The sequence below is a fragment of the Rhincodon typus genome, chromosome 16 (assembly GCF_021869965.1).
Source record: "Rhincodon typus isolate 14 chromosome 16, sRhiTyp1.1, whole genome shotgun sequence".
NCBI lineage: Eukaryota > Metazoa > Chordata > Chondrichthyes > Orectolobiformes > Rhincodontidae > Rhincodon > Rhincodon typus.
The window spans coordinates 34,666,285-34,693,402 of record NC_063347.1 but is presented as its reverse complement, the minus strand read 5'-3'; the positions used below and the strand labels follow the sequence as shown (position 1 = coordinate 34,693,402).

Sequence of the window (27,118 nt, the reverse complement as noted above, 5' to 3'; positions counted from 1 at the left end):
GTTGTCTTGGAAGCTTCAGTGAATGTCTTTTGGCTGCTAGACTCTGAATTCTCTCTTGAATGTTTCTTCCTCCTGGACTGGAGAATTACATGTAAGAATCTGTGCCTGAATTTGCTTTTTTGTCAAGGGATATGTTAAAAGGATGTTACTATATTGGAACAGTTAACTAGTAACAGGTACTGTATCTATTATTTGGTTATGTCTTCCAGGAGTTGTTATTTTAAATTCCCTTTTCTTTTGTTCATATTTTAATTATAATGCCTAACGTCAAGCAGTTTAGATCAGTCACATCACATTTGGAACATACGCTTCACATCTACTTTTAAAATAAGAAAAAGTTAGGGTCTGTCTGAGCTACCTTAAAATATTTTGAAGGGGTCTGGTCTGGTCCATAACAATTCTTTTTCTGATTCATCGTGATATTCTGAAATAATTTTTTGCAATATGATATTAAAATGCAAATATCTGTACTAAATCTTTCATTTATTGATTGATATCATGAGTTATTGAAGACAGCTCCACAAAAGCTGGTTTTTATGTAACTTTTATTCATGGCATTTTATTTCTATAAGTAGCCTTTATTTCTATCATAAAAACTGAACAAACTGTGGATGCCATAAATCAGAAACAAAAACAGAAATTGCTGGAAAAGCTCTGTAGGTCTGGTAGCATCCATGAATATGAACATTTTCCTAGCTACCATCAGTTCTGAGGAAGTGTCAATGGAACTGAAACATTAACACTGACTTCTCGTCAAAGATGCTGCCAGACCTGCTGAGCTTTTCCAGTAATTTCTGTTTTGTTTATTTTTGTTATGTTTAGTGTTTTCTTATGACATAGATCTTGAACCACACAGGCTTCTACTTTAGACACATTGCATGATGCTACAATGTGTGCCATTCAATCTAGGATTCAGTCACTCTCTATGTAATATAGTCAGCCAGATGTGTGATATAAAGTTGCATCAGTAAGTACAAAACTATGTGAGTGAGTATGTAATATCAAAACCTTGTAAATAGCTAGTGTGAACAAACTTCAAGATATCACACTCAACAGTATCCAATAAATCTGTGATATTTGTTACGTGGGCTTAAGTGAATCTTGCTACAGTGAGCAATACGTTGGGAGGGTATGGGCCTTTGTGCAGGAGGCTGCTTATCAATCTCTCAGGCGTGCAAAACTATAAGCAATTAATTTATTGCAAACATTCTTCATGGTGGAAAGCTTATTTTATGTATTTAATTGTCCACTTGCGCATAATTTAAATACAAATCAATGTGTTTTCTGGCTTCCCAATTTTAATGAAGGTCACATGCTTTTTGAGCCATCAGTAACTTTCCCAGTAAGAGCAGACAATTGTGAGAGTCCTTTGCATGTGGAGGAGACTGGGTCACACAAACTCAAGGCATTTTGAGGTGAGCTGAGCTGATGATGAGGGACCGAGAATCACTCAAAAAAATCCAAAACACTTCCCACATTCTATAACTTAAATTGGAAATGCACAGTGTGAAGGGACTATCCCTTAAAGTTCTGGAGGAGATGCACAGTTGGACTGTTAAATCTCAGACCTCATTTAAACCTGTTGATGCCACAGAATGACCTGGTTGAAGAAACTTCTCCCTGGATTTTGGAAAGTCTTTCTGTGTCATAGAAGCAGAAAAACAGATGATAGCTATTTAAGCTACAATGCTTTCTTAAATAGCTGCAATATAAGTTCCAATGCTAACACAGGGCTGGCCACCCTTTAAATATGTACAGGCAGCTACAACTGTCTCTGAGGTTGAGGAGGTGGTGGGCAGACAATATGTACAGAAATGTTCCCCTGAGACTAAATAATATGTATGCCCCAGTGGTAAAGAATGAACAGCTGGCCATCCTTCAGCAGCTCCCACTGCTGCTGGTTACATCCAAGCCGGTCATTCTGGCCAGAGACTTCAACTATATCAATGATGCGGATGGATAATCCAGAGGGGCTGGCAGCAAACTGGGTTTCACATCCAGATTCCTGATGGAAACAATTAAAGATGCCAATCTGCACAATGTCTTCAGCACCCCTGCAGCGAACACAACATAGATACACCTGGTTATGCCCTTACAGGTTTGTCCGCTGAAGGATAGATTTCCTGTTTGCATCCTGTATATTCTCCATCAGATCCACCAACATCAAACCTGTATTCTCTGATCACTGCCTCTTGCTGGCTGACTGTCATTTACAGGAGAACCAGTGGGCCAAGAAGGAAACATGGATGTTGAACATGAAACTGTTGACCCCAGTGCACATTGAGGAGCTCAAAAGGGATTACACAGGTTGGAGAACTGTGAAACCCCTCTTTGAGTCTCCAGCAGACTGGTGGGAAATGGTTCAACAGGAATATCAAGAGGTTCTTCATCCTCAAAGCTGTTCAGAAGGTGAGAGGGAGACGGGTAAAATTGTCCAAACTTCAGGAAAGCCTGCAGAATCCAGTCCTACTGCAGACAATGGGGATCAATGTCATGAAGGATCTCCAGGAGGTGAAGAGCCAGCAAACCTCAGGGACCTTCACGATAATCTTCCAGTCCAGGGTCCACACCGTGGAGCAGGATGAGACGTGTTCGTGCTTCATCTTCCAGAAGGTGCACAAGGAAAGCTCGGTAATATCATCTCAGTCTGACAGCCTGAGGATAAGCAATTCCTTTCATACCAGAATGTATGACATGATGTGCACAGACAATGTGGCCTCCCAGTCATTCCTGCCGTCTATCACGGGAGGTCTTAGATGATAGCATGCAGCAGAGGCTGGACCAGCCGTTATCTCTGGACGAGCTGACCAAGGCCCTCAAGCCCTTAGAAAAGAATAAAACTCTCAGGGGAAACAGTTTACCAGTTGAGTTGTATTCAGCGCTTTGGGACTTGATGGTGAGGACAGTGTGCTTCTGGCAGGTAGCATGTGTGAATCTGAGGAAAGGTATCATCACCCTCATTTACAAGTGAAGGGGGAGAGGGAAGAAATTAGAAATTGGCGACCAGCTTTACTGTTGAATGTGGATTACAAAATCTTGTCTAAGGTCATTGCCAACTGGGTCAGGTCTGCTGTGGAGTCAGTGATTCACCCCAAACCAAACCTTGCTGTACCTGGCAGGGTGATCTCTGAGGCCCTCACGCTCCTCAGGGGTACAATCGCCTACGTGCAGGACAGAGGGGTGGACACCTGTCTCGTCAGCCTGGACCAGGAGAAGGCCTTTGACAAGATATCGCACACGTGCATGAAGGATACGGGCTCCAAAGTGTGTTTTGGGGAGGGAATCCACAATTGGATCCGATTGCTGTACACCAACATTTTTACTGCAGTCTCAATCAATGGATGGGAATCAGAAAGCTTCCCGATCAGATCTGGAGTCAGGCAGAGCTGCCGACTCTGTCCTGCCTTGTTTGTATGTTGTATAGACCCCGTTGCTGAGCCCATCAGGAAGGATGCGAGCCTGAGAGGGGTGACTATTCCAGGCAGCGGAGGCCTGCAGATCAAAGCCTCCTTCTACTTGGTTGACATCGCTGTTTTCTGCTTGGACCCACCATCAGCACGCAGTTTGAATTGGCCTCGGGAGCCAAGGTAAATCAAGCAAGATCGAGGCCGTGGCCTTTCAGACTGGAGCTGACTGATCCTTTATTCCCTTCACCCAGGACAGATTACCTGAAGGTGCTGGGAATATGGTTCGGAGGAGATTTGGCGTGTGACAAAACTTTTGAAAAGCATGTCACCAAATTGAGGCAGATTCTGGGCTTATGGGAGCAGCGCTCCTTCTCCATTGCAGGTAAAAACCTGATCATCAGGTGTGAGGTACTCTCAGTGCTGAATGCAGCTCAGGTCTGGCCTGTTGCCTGAGTCCCCGAGTCGCTGATTACAGTGATCCGAGCCAGCTTCCACATCATCTAGAGGTCAAAGATGCTCTGTGTCCGAGGGGACACCAAGTATAAAGCTCTGAACAAGGGGAGCAAAAACTTACTCATCCTGATGGCCACCTTTGTGTGTGGCTGCATCAAGCTGTGCGTAAACCTTTGAAATACAAACTCCAAGTGTCACTATGTACCGACGTTCTACCTGTCCCCCCCATGTTATGAAGGATGGGTCTGGCCTCGTTACCGTGTAACACTCCAAGCAGTTGGACTACTGTGTATCATCTGTCCCTTGTGGAAAAGTAATATTTGCAAAGGAAAATACCTTTGACCACAATTCGATCAGAAAGTGGTCAGAACGTAGACCCCACAGGAAAAGGCAAGGATGGGTCCTCTCGAGTGGTTCACTGAGCAGACTGTCAAAGTCATTTGGCAGAATGCCACATCGCCCGAACTTTTCAATGAGCACCAAGACAGCTTGGCTGGTTGTGAGAAGGGCATCACCCATCAGATCCTTCTTGCACAGCTGGTCTCTGTGTGCCCACCATACGCTGCCCTCGAAGCGGCTGTTCTGGTGATGAAACACATCTCCTACTGAAATATGCCTTTGTCAAAGAAGGTCTGGAGTGCAATGCAATGATTTTTGTTGAGATTCATCCCGAGCATCACCATGGCGCAGGACTCTGTGGTTTACGCTCTATTCCCCAGGGCGCACAGTGAGACAAACATTGACTGTGCCTGGAGGACCATAAACTCGGTGAAAAATGCTCTTTGATCTTAGTGAAACTTGTTGGTCTTCCAGTGTAAGGGGTTGACCCTGACCGAGTGTTGCAAACTGGCAAATTCCAAAGTCCAGGAATACTTGCTCAGAGACAGACTAAAGCTTGGGGCAGCTGCTGCCAACTGGATCAAGAACACACTTGAAGGCCTTGCTGACAAAGTATATTAAAGGTATGTTGAGTTTTGAGATACCTTTGTTACCTTAATGGAAATGTAAATAGTTTTCTTCCTTGTTTAGAAAATGCCTTTTTGTTGCAACTGGATTGAAGCTCTAATGAAGAATGTCAAAATTCCACTATTATTTATAAAGTCTACACTGAACTTTTTTTGGACCTTTCGTACTTAATTTATGAATAATAGATAATTTATGAAAAAAAAGTATATTTTTGGAAAAGAAACTCTGTTTCAACTCAAGAAAATAGGAGATGGCCATTTGCTGGTTCATTTCCCAGGGCAATGCCTTGACCAAGCAACCTGCTGGTTTAAAATTTGAACAAAGCTTTGCAGTTAACTATAAGTCATCATTAACTGGCATATTTTCCAGGTCAAAGCCTCTATCAATCACTGTATAAACAAATCACCATTCGCGTCTTCTACAGCATAATTGCTGGTTTCCCCATAAGTTGATATTCCTGTGAATTATCCCCAAGGCATCTATTTTGACATATCCAATTGTATGTTTAATTTTTAAATATCAGCAGTCAACAACACATGCTTAAATAATCTTACATTTATGTTACATTCATCATGATCAAACTTCATAATTCTGAGGATGTGTCTGTACTACACAGTATCACTCAGAAATCTTTTACCCTCAACCTTACTTTTTAGTTGACTCTTTTAGCTACCAAATATTCTTTTCATACATGCATAATAAAATATCATCTTGAATTAAAGGAAATTATTTAAATTCATGCATTATCATTTTTTAGTTGTCAGACATCGTAGCTCATGCAGAAGATCTGACATTATTGTCAGGCTTGTCAATATTATCATAAAATCTTCAAAGTCTATTCTTTTGTCCTTATCTTCATCAAGGTCGGAAATAATTTCTTTGTATTTTGGCTTCAGTTCCTGTCCCTGGAAAAGAGCAGAATCAGATAATTTGTAATTATGTGGACTTTTTTTGCAATTGGACTTTTTAAATGCTTCTCTTCACAGAGTGTTGCATTTCACATTTTAGAAGGCTGCACAATCAGACTTGCAGTTACTGTTCCTGAAAATATCACTCCTGGTCTAGTAATCAAGATGACTTTTCCTTCCTTCATTTGGTTACCATTTCACCGCCAAACGGCTTATCACTATCAGATTCAGATCAAATTATGAATGTCCATCTAGTAATATGGCAAATGTCAGCAAAATGGACTGTGATTTGATCTGTAGCATGCAGAACATTAGAATTGTGGTCAATGGCTGACCACTTGCTTCGCTTTTAAGGTTGCACAGAAATAGAACTATGTAAATTGCAAAATATTGCAGATGCTGATAAAGACTTCTCCATAAAGTAGCAACAAGGCAATATTTAGCCCACAACTGGTGAACTCCTTTCAGGAAAATAAGAGTTAAAATGAGTTAAATTAAAAATACCTTCACTTTATTTGCATTTATTGCCCAGGATTTATTGTCACCACTTTTAAGAACCTTTTTAGCTGTAAATTATAACATATCATAAGAATTGTATAAGTTTTCATTTATTTAAGAGCCCCATGGACAATGTTAAATTATTTAATCCATGTGAAGGCATTTTAATTTGGGATTGTCAGGGCCATTTCATAGTTACAGTGTACAATTTTGCACTGGTGCTGCTCAAAAACAATATGCAATAGTATCAGAATGTTATACACTGAGCAAACAATCACACAACTTCCTCACTGAGCAAATAATATCCTGTGCTGAAAGTGTCTGTTCTATGCATTAAAGCACTGAATTGTGTAGTCGCCCACACTATATTTGCGTAGATAAAGGTCTCTGCACATGCTTATCCCAGCCTGTTTCATTTAGCTTTGTAACCTAGTGATCTGAAGGCAAATTATTGAAACATAATTGTACTGTTTAAATCAAAATTTAATTACTTTCTGGGATTTTTACATATGTCTATTTGAACATTTTTGTCATTAGTCACATCAATAAGACGAAAAGAATCTTCAAATCTATTTTTATTCTTCAATGTCAGAAATATTTTTCTTATATGCAGATTCCTGGCTTTTATGCAATTGAAAAATTGTTGTTGCAATGTAAATTCACACTCAAGTGGCTGTTGAAGCTGGGATTGCAGGACCCAACAAATATCATTATTTCGCTTGATGTTCTAAAGAAAAATGGGGGACTGGCATTTTGGATCATTGCAAACAAGACTTCACAATATTAACTTTAATTTTTTTAAGAATTACATCATGACCATGAATTTTTGAATTTTAAAGAGACAGATCAATTATTTGTTGTTTGAATTATTTTCAATTACGTGGCTGTGAAAAAATGCAATTAACTGTACCACCAGTGATATGGATAATAATCTGATTTCCCCTGAGGTTTTAACAAAATGCTTGAAAAATTTATAATTGGATTCATTCTTGATCTTTAATTGCTTTGAAGAGCTTTTTGAATAAATTGCCAATGTGGGCAATAGTTGTTCCCAACATAATTGTAGTCTAGAACTACACTAATTGTTTTGCTTTGGTCTATTTTTGAAGCGACACCTAACAATAATTAGAATGGCATTCAGCATTTTAGAAGAGATTGAGATTTGAGCTCATTGCAAGGTTAGATCATCTTCTAAACTGAGGATAAAACTAAACGGATGAAGTAAAGCTCTTTCTTGTAGTAATCCATTCTAACTTGCAATTTCTAAACCAAAAGTGTATATTTTTTAAACATGAAACTTTAATATTCCAGACATAAAAATAATTCGAAACCTGTTTTATTCTAATAGAGATTCAAGTCAGATATATACAAAGATCTCAGACATATGTAATGTACTCTTTTCTTACAGAAAATATTGATGTCTCAAATATGACATTAAAATTACTGATGGAGCATAATTTTTGGTTATGCATTTCTTTTTGCATACTAAAAAGAGAGCTCTTAACGTTTGCATGGTTTGTTTGTTATTCCATTTGGGAACCATTCACTTTGCAACTATATCATTTTTGAGTTATTTAATGATCTTATATGTAGAAAACAACATGGTAGGCAGAACTTTATAGACTGAATGACATACGTAAGAGTGAAAAAACATGGCAGGGTTGCGTGAAAAGTCCAGTGAGGCCCTATCTCGATGTCAAGAGTAACTCATGGCATCTTTTAATTAAGTTCCAAACGTCATGGCGAGATTGTCATTAGGGAGTTATAAGGTGCCTATTGAGGGAGATTATTTAGAATAACAGAATCCCTACGGTGTGAAAGCGGGCCATTCAGCGCATTAAGTGTGCACTGACTTTCTGAAGAGCATCCACCCAGACCTATCCCATCCCTGTAACCCCGGATTCCCCATGGCTAATCCACCTATCTCACACATCCCTGCACACTATGGGCAATTTAGCATGGCCAATCCACCTAACTTACACATCTTTGGGCTGTGGGAGGAAACCAGAGCACCCGGAGGAAACCCACGCACATACAAGGAGAATGTGCAAACTCCACACAGTCACCCAAGGGTGGAATCAAACCCAAGTCTTTGGCACTGTGATGCAGCAGTGCTAACCACGGAGCCACTGTGCTGCCCTATTTCTTGTTAATGACCTTGTTAACTGTGCATCTCACCTATTATTAGGCTGCTTCCTATCATAAAACCCACTGTGAGCAAACTAGACACTGAATACAGACATGGAGATCTGGGCAGTTACCTGGTGACTTTAGCTCGCTGCTGCTGAGAACAGCCTCCATGTTTGTCACCATGTAACAACACCTTAGGGAATGACCTATGGGCACCAACTGCGTGCACCACTCATCCATGGAATCTGACATCCGGTCATTTCAAACCTTTCAGGAACCTCAGGGAACTTCTGTGATCCACTTATAGCATGTTTTGGAAGCTGAGATGCACTGGTAACTCGGATTGAATAGTTGCTGCAAGGACACGTTGTGCGCAGGGATGGACACTTAGCTCATGTATTGGACCAAACTACATTTCAGGGCTGCTCGCTCCTTCTCTTAGCGGTTGCTCACTTCGTGGAAGCCTGGATGCTCACAGCATCCATGGCATGCCTTGCCTTGCCTTGCACTGCCTATTAGCATAACTACACAACCAGGCAGCTGGCTTTGCTGCTCAGCAGTCCCAGTCACTGGGGCATCATCTTGCTGTGTGCCAGTGTGCTACATCAAGTTCACATCTGCACCATGTGTTAGGAGCTTACATAGCATCACACGGCATGTGCAGTGAGCAGGCAGCCATGTTTCAGTGTTAGGAGAAAAAGACTTTAGTCCAGATCCATGGAGGCACCTATCAGTCAGGGAGTCTTGGGACAGGAGGCCATGGGCAGCCTCTGATACCAGTCCATGGGACTAGCCACAGTCAGATGTCCAATTGTAGTGTTCTCGGTCAGTGAGTGTGTACCTCTGCAATTCAGGAAGTGGGACATGGTAAGTCTTGTGGTACATAGTGGCTAGTCCAGGGGTAGGGTAAATGCATTTTGGGCTATATGCCATCAGTCAGATTTCAGAGCACTTCCACCCAGCTAGATAGCTCAAGCGGTGGGGTTCATAGTCAGTCTATCAGCTCCATCCAGAGCACCCAGAGGAAAGAAGGATGGGGGTGTGATTCAAGGGAGGCCACTACAGCTGGAAGAAGACTTAGGAACTTATCCATGGAAATGGGAGCCACAGAAATTGGTCGTGATCACACTTGGAGTGGGCAGGGTAAGTATCTAGATCTGTGAAAATAGGGGCTGCAAGACCTACTGATGTGAGGCCCTTTAGAGGGCAAGGGCTTTACACACAGACCCGTGCAATATATAGGATACAGACCTGTAGGCTCCCTAATACCCAGCAATCATAGTGCATTGTCTCACTGTGTGCTGTACTTCTCCCTGCCCCAGACATACTGACCACATCATTCAACATGAACACTTTTGCACACAGATGCCAAAGAAATAGCAGGGATCGTTTTCCAAGTGGGGCAAGATTGTCAGCAGAACCCTTTGCTTGATATACACTTTGTTTATTATGCTTCCAAATGCTGCAGCAGGCTCATAACATCGATCCCTGGTAAATCCTGTATGGACATGAAGTTAGGCCTCATAGTTACATGCAAGGCTACACAGAAAAGTGGCTGAATAAATTGAGAAAAGTGTTTTTGCTCAAATTGTCCAGCTTTACTCCTTCCTTGAATACACTGCCTGAAGATCAAGTAACAGATTATACTAACAGAATATTGTGTTCAGCTGGATCATCATGCCTATGAGTAAACTCTTTCTACTGTTATTGAATTAAATAATCCAATGATCATAGGACTTTTCTGTGTCTAATATAATGCATGGAACTATCTTCATATAAATTCTTACCTTAATGAAGCTCTGAAACTGGGCCAAAAGTAAGTCTTTTGCCTGAGTTTTACTGAGTTTTCCATCTGGACCTGTGTGATTATTAAATATTACTGCTATTGTTGCAACAGATTTCTCCAGATCTGTGCAGTTCCTGAGTGCTGCAAATAATTAAAAATACGCTAATCAGAATGTTTATGTCTTTCAACAAGTCATTATCTGCAGCAAGTAACTGAACATGTTTCTACTGAGAATGGTACAATGATCCTTAATTGTATAACCTATTATTTTGAGAAGTTATCACCTATTTCAGCAAGTGTAACTGTTTTCTAATATTTATAGCCAACTTCTCATAGTTGATAGTCCATGGAAAATAAAAGCAGGAAAGTAAACATGATTCTTGAAATGATATGAATGTTGAAAATAATAAAAAGGAGGAAACAAGACAGAATGTAGCCAATGGTTTACCCTACTAGGAGATTGGGACATCATAGCTATTACAGAAACTTAGCTGAGGGATGGACAGGGCTGGCAACTCAATGTTCTGGGTTTTAGATGCCATAGGAAGGATAAAAATGGGAGGCAATAGAATAAGGGGTGTGGCATTTTTGATTAAGGAAAACATTACTGCTGTATCTAGAGAATATATTTCGGTAAAATTGTTCAGTGAAAGTATTTGGGTTGAAATTAGAAATAAGTAAGGAATGATCACCTTGATGGATTTGTATTATAGGCCTCTGACTAGTCTAATAGTCAGAGGGAAATTCAGGAAAACATATCTAGAGAAATCTCAGATATATGTAAGAATAATAAGGTTGTAATAATAGGGGATTTTAATTTTCCAAACATAGACTGGGATTACCATAGCGTTAAAGGTTTGGATGGTGAAGAATTTGTTAAATGTATTCAAATGGATTCTTAGACAATGATTTTTATATGCCCTCATAATACGTGTAACATTAAACACACTTTATTATGTAGCTTCCAGTGACTGTTCCAAGCCCTGGCTATATCCAAGATTTTGTCACTCAGTTGCAAGTAACAAGTGAATTTCAGCCCAATGTATTTTCCGACTTTTAGCTTTACTCAAATTATTACTTGTTCTTGGATTGATGGTATGGGGTTACTGTCCATCCTAGGTGCCATCACTTTCACCACCAGTTTCGTACAGGATAAATTCAACATCTTTCCAGTGTCTTGTTGTATGTTGTGATTGTATCACTATCTTCATTAGGTCCTGCAGTATATCCAATCTAGTTAATCGCTCTTCCCAGCTTTGTGGCATTTTTGGATCTGCTGTTAGTTTGGGAAAGAAATTTAACACACAGCTCTCGGCTTTGAGTCTGAACATCAGGCACGTTAAATATAATATCAAAGCAGGGAGCTGAGGGTTAGGAGCCTGGATCACTCAGATGGACCTTTAAACAGCCGAGCAGTCCATTCATTTGACGCAAACATAAGGATCTTTGGCTATGAGAATGGGGATTGGAGGACCCCAATGCTAAATTTGTGTAGAACTCCCCCTAGTTGAACTGATCTCATGCATTCCAAGTAACAGGCTTGAAAGCAATTATTGGTGACTGTTCAAAAACAGACTACAAGAATGCTTTCTATCTTACATTTTTGTGGTTGCAGAGGAGCAGGAGTGTACTAACTGCATATCTGTAGTGGTGCAGTGTTTTCATGCACTATCATTTGAGATAATGCTCTATACTAGCCACTCCTAATGTTAACAATGTAAGTATTTAACATTTTAAAAATTAAAAAAGCAGCATTTTTAAGGTAAGTTTTGCAGTACGGTGGATATCATCAAAACTTCTTTGTTTTCTCTGACTGAAGAACATTCAGCAGGAAGTATGCATAATTTACCAAAGAATTTCCATCTCCATCGATTTAAAAATTCAATAACATTTAAGAAATGCTTTCTATTTAATGTGACTACTTATTTCTTCAACAAGAGGGAGATGCCGTTGTTGCTGGAAATTTGAAATTTAAGAAGTGGAAACACTCAACATGTCAGGCAGTATCTATAGTGAAAAGCAGAGTTCATGTTTCAAAGTGATAACTTTTCAGGGGAACTGGAGATGAGAGATGGAAAAGGCTTTCTTCACAATGGTTCAAAACTGGGAGCATCACTTTCTTGCTATATACGACTCAGGTTAAACTATAACGTAATTGAGTAGACTCGAAAAAGGCACTAACACAGTTTGCAAACAGCAGGCTGCCCATTATTGTTTTTGTTTGTTTCAAAATATCAGTACCATGCCTCAAGGCAGTACATTTTTTTTAGAAATGTTTCCTCTATTTTAGTTCACATGCAATTTTTTTAGTCCAATGTCAAAGATTGTGTAGACTTGTCCCTTTCTGTTACTATGTTCTTGCTGCTGGAAGGTACAACTGCTGAAAATTGCCATGTTTAGTGCTACAATTGAATAATCACAGAATATTTCTTTACCAACCCTCTCTGAAGTAAAAAGTATGCACTCTAACATCCTCAAGACATTAATTTATGCCGCAAATAGGTTGATCTGGTTTAACAAAATCAAGGATGACTTATAGTTTGATGTATTGGGTCTCAGAATATATTCTCTATTTTATGATCGCAGATTAAATAGGCAAACAATTGAAGTTAGTAAAAAGGCAAAGAAAACAGATAAAATGGCTTCAGTGGTAATCTATGACCTTTTATGGTTCTAGTGCAACTAGGTGCATTTGGTGTGCTGTTTAATCCATGGAGGATATGGATTTAGAATGTTATTTGTTGAGCAGGTTAAGCATAAAGTCAATATGAATACTGTGGTGGTTAGAAGAAAGCCAGTTTGCATAAAATGAACAGAATGTAGAACCACATGCTTACCTTTGACAGGAGACATCTGCTTCTTAACTGATGTTCTGGAACTATAAACATAAAAGAAGTTTGAGATTTAGTAATTGGCCATTTGCCACTCTTGTGCTAGAAAAGTGAAAATGCAATGCAACTAAGTAATCAATTTAAGTGTTTGGATTCTGTGCTGTGATAAAATCCAAAGCATTAATCTGCTGTAACTTGAAACAAAGGGCCTAAAACTACAAGACAAGCCCTGACTTGCTTTCATTTTGCAGAGTAATGTAGCTTTTGAGCTGTTCGATTTGCAATTAAAGACTGGACCAGATTTTCTGTTCCATATTTATCGGCACACATCTGAAGAATTCAAATGCACAAAATTCAAATGTGTGGCAGCTGTTCATCAGTGTACAATGACCTTAGAGTTCCAAATGGTGTCCATTCTGGTGTGAGCAGTGACAGATGTCATATTGACGGGAGTTAACACATGTATACTAGTTTGCAATGCAGGGTGACACCAACAGTACAGGTTCAATTCCCTTACTGGCTGAGATTACCATGAATGTCTCGCCTTCACAACCTCGGCCCTTGCCTGAGACGCGGTGAACCCCAGGTTAAACTCACCACCAGTTGTCTCACTCTAATGCGAGAGCAGCCCTCAGGTCCTCTGGGACTATGGTAACTTTATCTTTACCTTAGTGAGTATCTACTGGCTGTATGCAGTGTGGACAGATTATGTCACCAATCAGCTTCTAATGTCAATTTGACACAAGCACTAACACTTTGAAGTTCATCATTCCACAGGTGGCACGGTGGCTCAGTGGTTAGCACTACTGCCTCACAGTGCCAGGGACACAAGTTCGATTCCACCCTTGGCTGACTGTCTATGTGGAGTTTGCACAGTCTCCCTGCATCTGTGTAGATTTGCTCCGGTTTCCTCTCACAGCTCAAAGACGTGCAGGCCATGCTAAATTAGCCATTGTGCCTGGGATGTGCAGTCTAAGTGGATTAGTCATGGGAAATGCTGGGTTACAGGGATGGGGTGGGTCTGGATAAGATGCTCTTAGGAGGGTCGCTGTGGAATCGATGGGCCGAATGGCCTGCTTCCACACTGTAGGGATTCCATGAACACTTGAGTTAATGGTATCTCTTAAACATACGCAATTTAACATGTATTCAACAACAGATGGGACACTGCCAACATCACCCACCAAGTTATTTCAAGGGATCAGCAACTTATTTCAGGCTGATTGCAGACTTATTTCTAATGAATATTATACTATGATTGTACAATAGCTTGGTGTTTTCAAGTGTTTCTTAGACTTAATAAAGTTTGAGTCATTTGGCTGATGCTGAAGGTTTTTGCAAAAATAGTTTAAACATTTCCCTTGGAATAGAATATGGCTGGAAAAATAATCAAAAGGCACACAGAGCAGAGTAAGCTGCTGTAGGAGGGAGGAGGCGGATGGGGAGAGAACTGTCTGTGGGGAGCATATCTGTCCAAGTTATTCAGTTAGCAATTCTCCTAGTTGAACGTCAGTAAAAAACAATGTGTCTTCACTCCACTGAGGGCTTCCTCAATGAAACCAGTTAGCTGCTGCAGCCATAACTACAACCTCAGAACAGGGTGGGGGCTGCATTGGCAGTGGATATGACAGTACCATGGATATAATTTTGATGTGCCTTTTCAACCAGCTAAAGGTTTTTGCAACTTCTCGCAATTTGCCATCCACCATTGTACGAAGGAAGTCAGTAAAACTTTCTATTCAGAGTGCTGAATATATTTCATTATATATTTCATTCCTAGAGCACCACAAGTACAGAGTATTGTGAGAATTGCAGGTATTCCCATGGTGCAGGGTGCCATTTATATTGTTTTGAGGGTGTTGCATATGAACTCTAAGATGGACTTTGGGATACCTCTCCTTCAGAACCCAGCTGGTGTGTACTATGTATTATTCGGATCAATTGCTGGTATCCTGGCAGCTGTACTCTGTGGCAGCTTACTGTGCCATCGGTGTTTGAACCATGTGACAGAAACTGGTTATTGGACAACTAGAGCTACTCACTGATGGTATGGTCGATGACTCTGGTGGAAAACCACATACACATGTGAGTTGTGCTGTCACAGCAAATATGTGGATAAGTCCCTCGGGATGCTAAAACAATGGGTGGAATCTAATGCTCCACCCAGGAGTGGAAAATGAGGCAACAGGGCCATTTATTTGAGCAAGGGGTAAAATGTCAACTTCCCCATGACAGGATTCAAGTTGGGATGGATTTAAATTGTCAGCAGACTAAAGATAGGTCATGGTTCCTGGTGGCAAGCAGGAGAAGTCTATTTTAATTATTTTTTACATTTAACCTTTTTCTAATCAATCTGTTCAGAGATGTTAATACACACCTCTTGAGCAGGTGAGACTTGAACCCAGGTCTCCTGGTGCAGGGACACTACGACTATGATACAAGAGGACCATACATCTATTTTCAATGCATTAACATGTCATGAATATTCATTAAGACAAATGGGTGGCAGGTTAAGTAGGCAGGAATTGATAAACACTCCTTCAGATTCACAGTTGGATCAAAGGTGACATATAGCTGGTGAGATTGCCTTCCCAGGGTTTTGAAATGAGTAGGAAAAGCCTTTATTGGATGGGGTATCTTTTTGGACTGGTGGTAGGGAGACTGCTGTTCAGGGAGAACAGGAATGTCAGTGCAGGAGAGAGTAGTGGCTTTTCAGGGAAGTCAGGAGGGAGTTGGATAGTACTGATCCTAAGAAGAGTCCTGTGTAACAGAAGAAAGAAGTGGAAAGACACAGAAAATGTTAATTGCTACTGATGAACTGATCAAGAATGTTCGACAGTAGATCCAAGGTGATTGAGGGAAGATGAGTAATGAGGTTGGTAGAGTTGAGGGTAGCCAAAACAGCAGAAGGGCAGTAGAGAAAGGAATGAGGATGATGGATAGCAGGTTGAAGATGGCAGGGCAGGTCCAGGGTGACAGGGGTGATGAGGATCAAGTTTGACCATGTGTGAGTCACCAAAAGTGGGGCAAGGCGTGATGATGAAGAGTCACGATGATGGTTTGCAACTCCAGTGTCAGAGTGGGGGTGTCTGGGGTAATCATTATGGCCATAGATCAGGTAGAAGAGGGAGGAAGAAGAAGAAAAATGGCAAATTGGATAGTCCTTCCTGGCTGTGCCATGGAGGATTCTGTCTTTGTTTTATTGTTTGGGCCACATTGCAGGCTGTAGCCTTAATAATGGCCACTTTAATGAAGACAAGCACTGTCTTCCCCATCCAGGTCAAAGCAGACAACAGGCCTGTTCCCATCTAGTTAGCTCCAGCTCCCTCTGATTATGCAGCAATTTGTCTTGAGAAAGATAGTGAAGGGTGTCAGTGAGTGGGTTGCAATATGTTTGACTGATGTGGCTGCCGTGGCTGAACAGCTGGATGTGTGTACAGTTCAAGGCTGCAGCAATGTTAAGCGAGTGTGGGTAAGGTAATGCAATGAATTTCGGATGTAGATCATGACTGATAGAGGTTGTTGCTAGGTGAATATTTAGAAGATGATGCATTTAGCAGGAGGTGAATTGCACATCAGAACATTCCCAACCTCTGACCTGCTCTTGTAGTCAATGTTTTTATGGATGGTAATTATATTTCTGATCAGTTGTGAGCCCACAATGTTGATATGATGAATTCAGCAGTTGTAATGACATTGAATATCATGGGGAGATGGTCAGATTCTTTATTGTTGAAGATGGCCATTGCCTGATACCTTGTGGAGCCTGTTCCTTGCCACTAATCAGCCCAAGCCTCAATATTGTCTAAGCTTGTTGCGTATGGACATAGAAAGCTTTCGTATGTGAGAGTCACAAATTGTTGTAAACATTGTGCAGTCATCAACAAACATTCCCATTTCTGACCTTATGACAGAAAAAAGATTGTTGATGAAGCAACTGAAGATGATTGGACCTACAACATTCCCCTAAGGAACTCCTACAGAGGTGTCCTGGAACTGAGATGATTGCCTCCAAAAAACTCAACCATCTTCCTTTTTGCTAGGGATGACTCCAACCAGTGGAGTGTTTTCTCCGATTTCCAATGACTCCAGTTTTACTAGAGCTCTTTCATGCAATACTCAATAAAATGCTGCCTTCGTATCAAGGGCCCTGGGTGGTCCTGAAAGAATCTAACAGAACATCAGTGATTAGGTTATTGGTGAGTAAGTACTGCTCTTTGGCACTACTGATAATATATCCCATCATGATCAAGAGTAGATTGATGGGGTGTTAATTGGCTCTAATTAACTTGCCCTTCTTTACGTAAACAAGGAAACTACCTGGACAATTTTTCACATTGTTAGGTAGATTGGCAGTGTTTCAGCTGTACTGGACAAGTTTGTATAAGGATGAGGTTAGTTCTAGAACATAAGGCTTCAATACTGCAGATGGGGTGTGGTGTCAGAGCCCATAGCTTTACAGTATCCAATGCTTTTAGCCATTTCTTTATCAAGTAGTGTGATTACATGATAAAGTGTGAATGATACTGGGGATCTCATGACGAGATGGACTTTGAGCATATCTGGGCAAGATCTATTAGGCCTTGGAGGGTATACAATGTAAGTTTACAAAAATGATACTTGGACTCCAAGGATCAGGTTATGAGGTGAAATTATACAATTTTAGGTCTGTTTTCTCTGGAACTCAAAGGTTAATGGGTGATCTAATCAAAGTGTTGAACATATTAACAGGAAAAGACAAGGTTGATGAAGATAAACTATTTCCATTCAGTTAGGAACTCGAGAACTAGGATGAAAAATATGAGAATTAGGACCAGGTCATTCAGGAGAGGTGTTAGAGAGCACTGAGTGTGGTAGACGTTTTGAACTCTCTTCCACAAGTAGCAGTGGATGCTGGATCAGTTGTTGATTTAAAATCTGAGATAGATATTTTTTGCTAAGCAAAGGATATGGGCCAAAGGCAGGTTTATAGAGTTAGGCCACAGATCCGCCATGATCTCCTTGAATAGTGGAACAAGATTGAGGAGCTGAATGACCTATTCGTGTTCCTGCAGTTCCAAATGCTCCATCCTTGTCTTCTGCACTGAAATGCTGTACCCCTCTAACACTGAGGTCAGGATGTTCATGGAGCCCTCTTCTTCACTTTGTTGTGTAAATGTCTACAATTATTTATCAGATGTGTCAGAATTGAAGAGGTTTGATGGAATCAGTCGACAGTGTGGTTGCTCTGCCACAGGCCAACAATACAAATCATGTCAATTTGTTTAATTTCATCAAATGCACCTGATGCTCTTGTGTTTAGAAAATCCACATAGCCATTCACTCCACGTCCCAGAAGAAAAGCCAAAGATTTGGGAATAATGAAATGTACGTTGCCTCTAACAAAAAAACTCTGTGTTTCATGTTTCCCACTCGTCATTAATATTATATATATTGACATGGTTGTAATTTGGCGTTTGTATAGATTTGTACAATGAATTTTGAACTGCAGGTATTGCTAATTGTGAATACAGACAATTACTACTTGAGGATAATACAAGTTCTGATTTCAATTATTTCAGTTTTAAATATTCTTAGATTTGTAAGCTAGGCGACCATAATGCAATTAATTGAAGGAAATCTGAATTCATACCATTTGGCCATCCTGATGCAGTTGAAGCCGTCCTCTTGCACAGACTGCAAACCACTGCTTTTACTGTACCACAATCTTCTCGACAACACTCTGCATTATGAAACCTAGTCTATGGCAGCTCATGCTTCAATGGTCATTTGCACACAACTCCAATCAATTACTCTCTGGCTGTCTCTAAAAGAAATGTTTGTTCAGCAGATGACAGATCTTGATGAATCTCAGTGAAATTGCTGTTTTGCAATACTATGGGTAGTGTTGACTGACAATGTTTGGGAACAAATCATTTGCTATAAACAGTGTTTTAACTCACTCAGAATCAACAAATATGGAAATTCCTTTCTACGTACAATTCAATTTATCATAAAATATAGTGAAAGATTTTATTGTTGTTCAAATCAACGTTACCTACTGAGGGTGTGACTTTTGCTATTCACTATAAACACCAAAGAACCTATGAAGTCTCGGTGAAAGGCCAGTTTAAGGTAACATGCCATTTTGGGAAAGGAGTTGAAGCTAGATGTCAGGATTTGGTGTTTAGCATATTGGTAAACAGTTGACTGCCATTACTATGACGTTGCCCTCATTAAAAAGGCTGCAGAATATTTTGGTGAGTATTTCAACCAATACTTTTTCCATGAGGGGGCGTGTCTTGTGGCCCAAGTTCACATCCCACCTGCTCCAGACTCCAGCAGTGTGTCATAACATTTCTCATCAGGTTGGTTGGAATATTTGTTGATAACTTAAACACAATTGTTATTAACAATTATCCAATCAATCAGGATGACAGTGCAAACAATATGATGGGTATTTTGTGTTCGATCAGAGTTTAAAGCAGGATGGCTCCACCTTTTGGTCAGACAGTCCAGGTTTGAGTCCTACCTGCCAAAGAGGTGTGTTGTAACATGCCCAAATAAGTTGATTTAAGAATAATTTATAATACACAAATCAGAATCTTCTGGGGTGGTGGCAGTGTTCTTATTTCTAGGGTAGAAGGTCTGTGCTCAATTCCAACCGTCCTGGTAGTGTGTCATAGCATATCTGAACAGATTGATTAAAAATAGATTTTTATAACACACTCTTGTGGGACTCCTGTAGTGTAGCAGTTGTATCCCTACCTTTGGGGTGGGAAGTCTAGGTTCAACTCCGACCATTTTTGGACATGCGACATAATGTGTTTGAGCAAGTTGATTCATAAAATATGTGTCACACGATAGTTACAGAGCCACAAACATACAACTGTGATAAATAATGATTATGAATCCAGAATGAGCAGTACACCTGGCATGCACAAACTTCATCTTTCTTTTATCTTCTCAGTGATTTACGTCTTCATAAGTTTTCTACCCAAGAGTGTTAAAAATGGGTCTATACTCAGAAGTTTCACTTTTTTGCTTGCTGCACTGGCTTCCTTCAGAAACATACCCTTCATAGCCTTTTTCAGAGATGAATCTGGGTGTTATATTGATAGACTTGATTAATAAACATTTTAAATATAAAATATTCAATGGTGTGTCAAATTCTTTATTTAAACGATGGAGTGAAAGCACACTCTTGCATTGTCCACCTTCTTTGAGTTTCTATAGCCTTTTCACATAATTCTACTCTTGATTAACCAGACTTTTACATCACATTTCTTTGACTAATCACACTTTATTCCCTGTTATCAATTCGACAATTCCATCACAACATCAATCTTTCGCATTCAAACTAACTTCCAGGGGTTTCATTGTTTGGATTTGTCTGTTATTGGTTGTTTAGCTATTCATAAAACCAGTTAATAAGCTATTTATAAAAACGATCTAGTCTGTACTGATTCTTTATCAGACTATTGTATTAGGGAGTAACTCAAAGTTATTTTTGCATCTCAGCAAGGTTAACTGAAAATGCTAACACAGTTTTCAAGTATGATTAAAGTTTGTGTAGTTTGCAAACAACAGGAGTTATTCAGATAGTGTACCTTTTATTTTCATTGTGGTATGGTTACTGTGCTTGTAACAAGAACTGTGTTGTGACTGTGCATGGTTGGTCTCTTTATAAACACCACTATTTTTCCCTTTCCTTTGCCCCTCTTCCTACTTGCCATGTTCCACTTCTCTCTCCTGACCCTCTTGTTACTGTTTCTCATCTCCTGCTCACTGCCCCTGACCTGCCCATGTCATTTGGAACAGAAACCAGAAGGACTCATAGACAAATCCTGGGAAGAGAAGCGCAGCTCTCCCTCTCAGATGAACAATGAAACCTATTCACTTTAAGATATGGATACTTTAAGGCATGTGAAAAAACAAACACAGAAAATAAGCTAAACAGAATATACTAAGATTTATTGCCAGTGCTGTGGAATAACATAGCCTTACAGGCACAGGAAATGCCTAGTTGTAATAAAGGAATGCTACATCTGAAAACCATAGGTCACTTGTAGAAATTGTGCAGACATGGCTCACAGTTACAGAGAAACAAAAAAAGCAAATGGTTACTTTTGCAAAGAGGTCAATGCAAATGGTCTACCACTGTTACAAAACACTGTTAGAAAGTATATTAGGCAATATACTTCCAACGGAAGAGATAACAGATTCATTCCTAGGAGAAATTATCTGTCGTCCAGATGATATTATGGAACAACTACCTGAGCTACAGAAGCATTCACCTCCAAATAAGATTTTAGAGAATAAGCATCTTCCAAATAAGGTAATAGACCGACTACGGATTTACCAGGAAAGACATGCTCCATGAAGAGCACCCAAGAGTAAAAGTTCCTCAGCAGATAAATGATCTGCATAGGTTCAGCATCAAGTTCAACAATCCTCAAACTGAACACCCACCAATCTTCAAAGTCAAAATGAAATACATTCTGGCAAATTGTGAAACTTCCACATCACCTACACTCATGAAGTCAGAGACTTGATGAGAGGTGGGGTAGTGATAAATGTAAAAGTAGTTTAAATATATGAATGTTTAATTGTGAACAGAGGGGAAAAGCTTGGCAGAAATGTTGTGTAAGGTAATGGTTCTGAGAGAGTTACTGTTGAACTGTATTGAGTACATCAATCTAATGAAGTCACAAAGTGGATAAACAGTTTCTTGCACAAAGGACCGATGGAGGATAAAAAGCGGTTTCTAAAAATTGTACTTAGACATAACTAATTAAAGTCAATTAATGTCTATTTACCTCAGACAAAGTGGATACTGAGGGCCAAATTGGTTAGCCCGAGAAAATCAGTGTGCTGATGAGTGATGCGTGATCACCCATGTCCACGTTCATTCGATGTAATGTAAGCTGTTTGACATCTCTCAGCTGCCACCTCATTTACAGGATGACTGCAGGCAGCCAGCATTAATGGCACTTGAAGTAACATACCAGCAGGGAACCCAAAATTGTTACTTGCCTGTACTGTTTGAAGCAGTACTTCCAAAACTATTTTCTAATATGATCCCATTTTATCACGCTTAAAAATTTATATGATCCTGGTGCCAGCAAAAACAAAAGAACAATAAAGTAGCATAATAAAATGCAGTACATAATCATTAAAGTTAATACATTATAGATAAATAATAACACAGGTGTCATAAAAATATGATATTCTGAGCTTTTACTATAATTATTGAAAATGTTATTATTTTATATATGGTTGGAGGATAGCTAAGCTCTCCATATAATTTATTGATAGAAAGCTCAGTCAAGCCCTTCTCCCTCACACATTGTAATCAACCATGTGTGCACACACACACACACACACACACACGCACACACACACACACACACACACACACACACACACACTCTTGTCTGGCTGCCAGTACCTGTGAAGCACAATTGACATTCTGCAGTAGGGAGTCTGTACAACAGGCAGACAGGAGCAGAAGCATAACAAAGTTTCAAGCTGCCACTCTCCTTCCTGGTTTGGTTGCATGACCTCTTGCTTTCTCCTGCACTCAAACACAGGTAGTCATTACTGTACCAAGTCAAGTGCTCACTTGAACTCACCACTAGACATACTTTCCACAGTTGTACGCGCTTTGGGTACTCTACCTGCCTCTCACTATTTAGGGGCAGAAATTTAGTCAGTTCTTGTAGCATATGCTAGAAAAAAAATTCATGGACCAATGGTTTTGACCACTAAAGTTAGAGAAAAATGTTGAGAAAATGAGGCTTAACATAACTATAAAAGAATTCCAAAATAGTATTCCAATAATCCTTAAGACTTATTTAGATGAGAATCACCACCAAAAACCAGAGAAGCACAGTTCTATGACCTATGCCATATCACACAGACAGCATGGGGCAATGGTCGTATGAGAATCAATATTGAAACGGGAGAAATAGAAATCTGGGGATGAGAAATGTATTACTTATAGAAAACAAATGGAAGGATACCAAACTGGTAAGGAGGAAGGGTAAAACCAGATGTGATAATGCATACATTCTGTTAAGACTGGACATACTAGAGCTCATTGCTGGAAATTAAATGGGAGACAAATTGCAGTCATAGGAATAACTAAGGAATTCTCAGAAAAGGGTGTATTGAAAAAAAATGTGTATTTAATCTGCAGCATGTGAAATGTGTTCCCTCAGATCCTACTAAGAAGGTGGAGATGGCTCCAGACAATATAATAATTTGTTCTGTGGTCATACCTAAAGAGATTCAGCCCATTGGCAGTTCTAAATATTTCTTTTCAAAGGGAGAGGTATTCCCTCATTCTTCTAATCAGGTAAACCAATAAACATATTGAAAGACACTGGAGCAAGTTAGTCACTAATTCTACGAACATATGAACAATGAGCAAGAGTAGGCCACTGGCCTTTCAAGCCTGCTCCACCATTCAGTAAGATCATGGTTGATCTGCTTTTAACCAAAATTCTAATTCCTGTACATCCCTAATAATCGTTCACCTGCTTGCTAATCAAGAATCTATCTACCTCTGCTGTAAGAAATATTTAAAGTTTCTGCCATCACAGCTTTTTGGGAATAGGAATTCCTTGCCTGCACATCTTTGAACTGTGGGAGGAAACCAGAGCACAAAGAGAAAACCCACGCAGACACAGGGAGAATGTACTAACTCCACCCAGACAATTGCCCAAATGTGGAATCAAATCTGGATGCCTGCCACTGTGAGTACTAACCACTGAGCCACCATACCATCCTTCTGACCTATGATGTGAAACCTTTTAGAAAATCTGAGTGTTTAACTTGACCAAAAATAATTTCAAGCATGCTCAAAAATCCATGAAAACTAATGTTGATAAAAAGGTCAAGGGATAGAATTTTATCACTGACAGTAAGGTTTTATTACTGTTATCTGTCTCAGGGAACCATTAAAATGAGTTTCACTGGACCATATTAAATCTAAAAGAAACTCAATTATGTGAATTATGGAGTGAGTACACCAGACAGGAGACAATAATCAGCACATGTGTCATTTTAATATTTTAAAATATAGTCTGGACAAAAGTATACATACAACAGTGAAAGAAGTTAGTGAAACAGAAATATCAGCATGATTCTAGAACTGATCAGATATTGAAAACTCTAAAGTCAACCCACCAATAATTGGATTGGATAATACAGAGGTGCTTGACAAGTAAGAAGGAATTTTATGCTATCTCCTAGAAAATAACTAAAGCGACTTATAAAAACTATTGTGGACTCATAAATCTCTTTGTGCAAATAAGTCATGGAGAACATCTTTGGCCATACATGAAGTTAATGTGGAGGATGTGCCACTCGTACATCAACGTCCTTACAAACACAAACCAGAGATGTCATCCCAAGTTGGGGAAGAACATGTCTTGATGGACAATAACATTATTGAACCAACTCACATTTGCTGGACTACTGGATAATGATTAAAAAAAAATACTCATGGCAATCTTTATGTAGAACTCATTCATTATTATTCAAAATATACTAGAATATTTAACAGATTCCATGCAGATTGGTATTCCTTGGAGTTTTGGCATAGACTCGAGCCAACTTTGTTACTTTATTGATATTTCTAGTTTCTAGGGATATAGAATTCTAATTTTCAAGCTGTCCAGTTTACAACAGACACCCTGACATCAGGCCTTTGGTGTTAATATCTGTATAAGTTGGAAGCTGGTTCCTCTCCAACTCCTCTTCAGTGTACTGAAGGATGCAAACATTCAGGTTAAATTAACAGAAGGGTTTGTCTACAAATAGTTTTATTTTGCATTTTATTTTATTAGACAACATTAAGAGATGAAAAATGTAATACTGAAAATATAAAGACAGAATCATTCCACAAAAAGAGAAATGCCTTTTCAAATTTCTTATATCACTCAGTAAATGAGATGATTCTTGAAATAAAAGCAATTTGTAGATCTTCATGGTATAGAACTCTATATGATGTTGCAATTGAGTGTTCTATGGATTTCATATCTCTAGTAAGAATTGAGAACAAGGTGCAATTTATTTTTGTGAATACCTTCCAGGTTATAATATGTTTGGAATCCATGGTAACTTGGAAGCATAACAGAACTCATATATTGGGAAGAAACTTTAAACATTATTTTATCAGATGTTCATAAAATTCTGGGTCTCCACCACCATCATAGATTATGACCTTATGCTAATTGAATAAATTCCATATGGCATTAAGGCATGACTGAGCATATTCAATGAAGCAAAGACTATTGGCCCACCAACTTGCCACGCAGAGTATTAATGAGCCATGCTCTGGAATTATCCAAATTTCTAGGCTAGCTGTTCCAGCATAGCTAACAACATTGGAATCTATGTAACAATGCAAAATATGACCTAGGTATGTCCTGCCTGCAAAAATCAGGAAAAATTCAATCTATGTGATCAACCTAATCCCAATCTTCAGCAAAGTATTAGAATGGGGCATCAACACATGTGCACCAACAACTTGCTCACTTGTAGCATAAAACAAAGAACTGTGGATGGTGGAAATCTGATACAAAAACAGAAATTGCTGGAAAAACTCAGCAGGTCTGGCAGTATCTGTGGAGAGAAAGCAGAGTTAACATTTTCAGTCCAGTGATCCTTCTTCAGAACTGCTCACTGATGTTCTCTTTACATTCTTCCATGACCACTCATTTCCAGGGCTAATGGCAGTATAGGTCCAAGCATAAACATGAGAGATTCCAGAAATGAGATGAGAGTGAACCGTTCTTAATAAATCCTGGGAGTTCCCTTGGCCAGACCATCAAGTGGTTCAGCTATAAAAATGGCTACTAGTGGAGGTCAAAGAGGTACTGCAAGCGATTCTTGTTATAGCTCCACAAAGCCTTTCCACCACCTACAAGACACAACTGAAGAGTTTAATAAAAGCTTCCTCATTTGATTGCTAGGGTACAACTGCAAAAGCACTCAGGGAACTCGACATCATTCAAAACAATGCAGCCTACTTGATTTGCATCTGATACACCAGCCTAAACATTCACTCATTCTGTCACCAGGGCACCACAGCTGCAGAATGGAATATCCGCAGGATTCTCTGCAATTACTCTCCAAGACTTTTTTAACAGTACTTCCCAAATTCATGCAAACTAAAAGAATGAGAGCAGCAGGTGCATACCGTCACCTCCAAGATCCACTCCAAGTCACTTCAGAGACCATTCTGATTTAGACATAGATTGTCATTCTTTCAACATTTTGAAACTCCCTGTCTAACAGGATTGAGGAAGGACTCTTGTCACATGGACATCAGGGGTTCAAAAAGAATGACCTCCACTTTATCAGAGCAAGTTGGGATACAATAAAATATGTTAGCCTTGCCAATGGTGTTGACTTCCGAGGAATGAAAAAAATTGCTGTCATCCTGCAAACATTTGCTTTTAATTGTTTAATCATCAGAATTTGACCATCTCAAAATGAGTTAGTTCAGGTATATTAACATTCCAGTTAGATTGCTCCAGTCACCTATTTATTCTTGACTTAATTTAGTTAGCCACCAGGACAAAGGACTTGTGTCCCTATTTACAAAACAAATAAATTATTCTTAATCGCAGAAACAGACCAGTTCCAATCTCTAGTTTTGAACTTTATTGAATGCACCCCGAGATTGTGAATTTAAATCTCAAATTGTAAAACTGGATTGAAGAAGGCTGATGATTTTGGTATAGCACCAGAAAATGTCAATTAAATCTTCAGAATTATAGTCAAATTCCATTTGGTTCACTCATGCCCTTCCAACCCCATCTGGTCAGGTCTACACGTGACTTCAATCCCACCCTGTGTGGATGACTGTTAAATGGCCATAGGCCAATCAAGAATAATAATATACTTCCAGTGACTCCAACAGTCTAGGAAGACATACTAATAAAAGGAATGACACCTCAAAATTTAGTTATTTTAAAACACTGTGTGAAATAAAAGTCAAACCTTTCTCAGTACTCTAACTTGTTTCCCATCTGAATCTGTGATCTGGTCTGAAGAACCTTCTATTATTTCAATGACCGTAAGCAATCAGACCTCATCAACAGGAATCAAGGGAGCTGTGAGAGGTCAACCCAATATCTTCCAAAT

The 27,118-nt window shown here is 39.5% G+C and overlaps 1 protein-coding gene across 2 annotated transcripts; it reads right to left on the bottom strand.

Annotated features, from left to right (window-relative positions):
- Window positions 1-5,396: 5,396 nt before the first annotated feature.
- LOC109932142 (sentan) lies at window positions 5,397-18,729 on the bottom strand. Of its 2 annotated transcripts, none has more exons than XM_048606627.1 (4): window positions 18,612-18,729; window positions 12,986-13,026; window positions 10,150-10,289; window positions 5,397-5,731 (listed from the first exon to the last, which is right to left on the bottom strand). In XM_048606627.1, exons 1-4 carry the CDS (start codon window positions 18,620-18,622, stop codon window positions 5,573-5,575), a joined length of 351 nt encoding a protein of 116 aa, XP_048462584.1. In that variant the 5' UTR covers window positions 18,623-18,729; the 3' UTR covers window positions 5,397-5,572. The 2 variants fall into 2 exon arrangements, with proteins under 2 accessions (XP_048462584.1, XP_048462585.1); XM_048606628.1 differs by having other exon boundaries at window positions 10,150-10,220.
- Window positions 18,730-27,118: the final 8,389 nt, after the last annotated feature.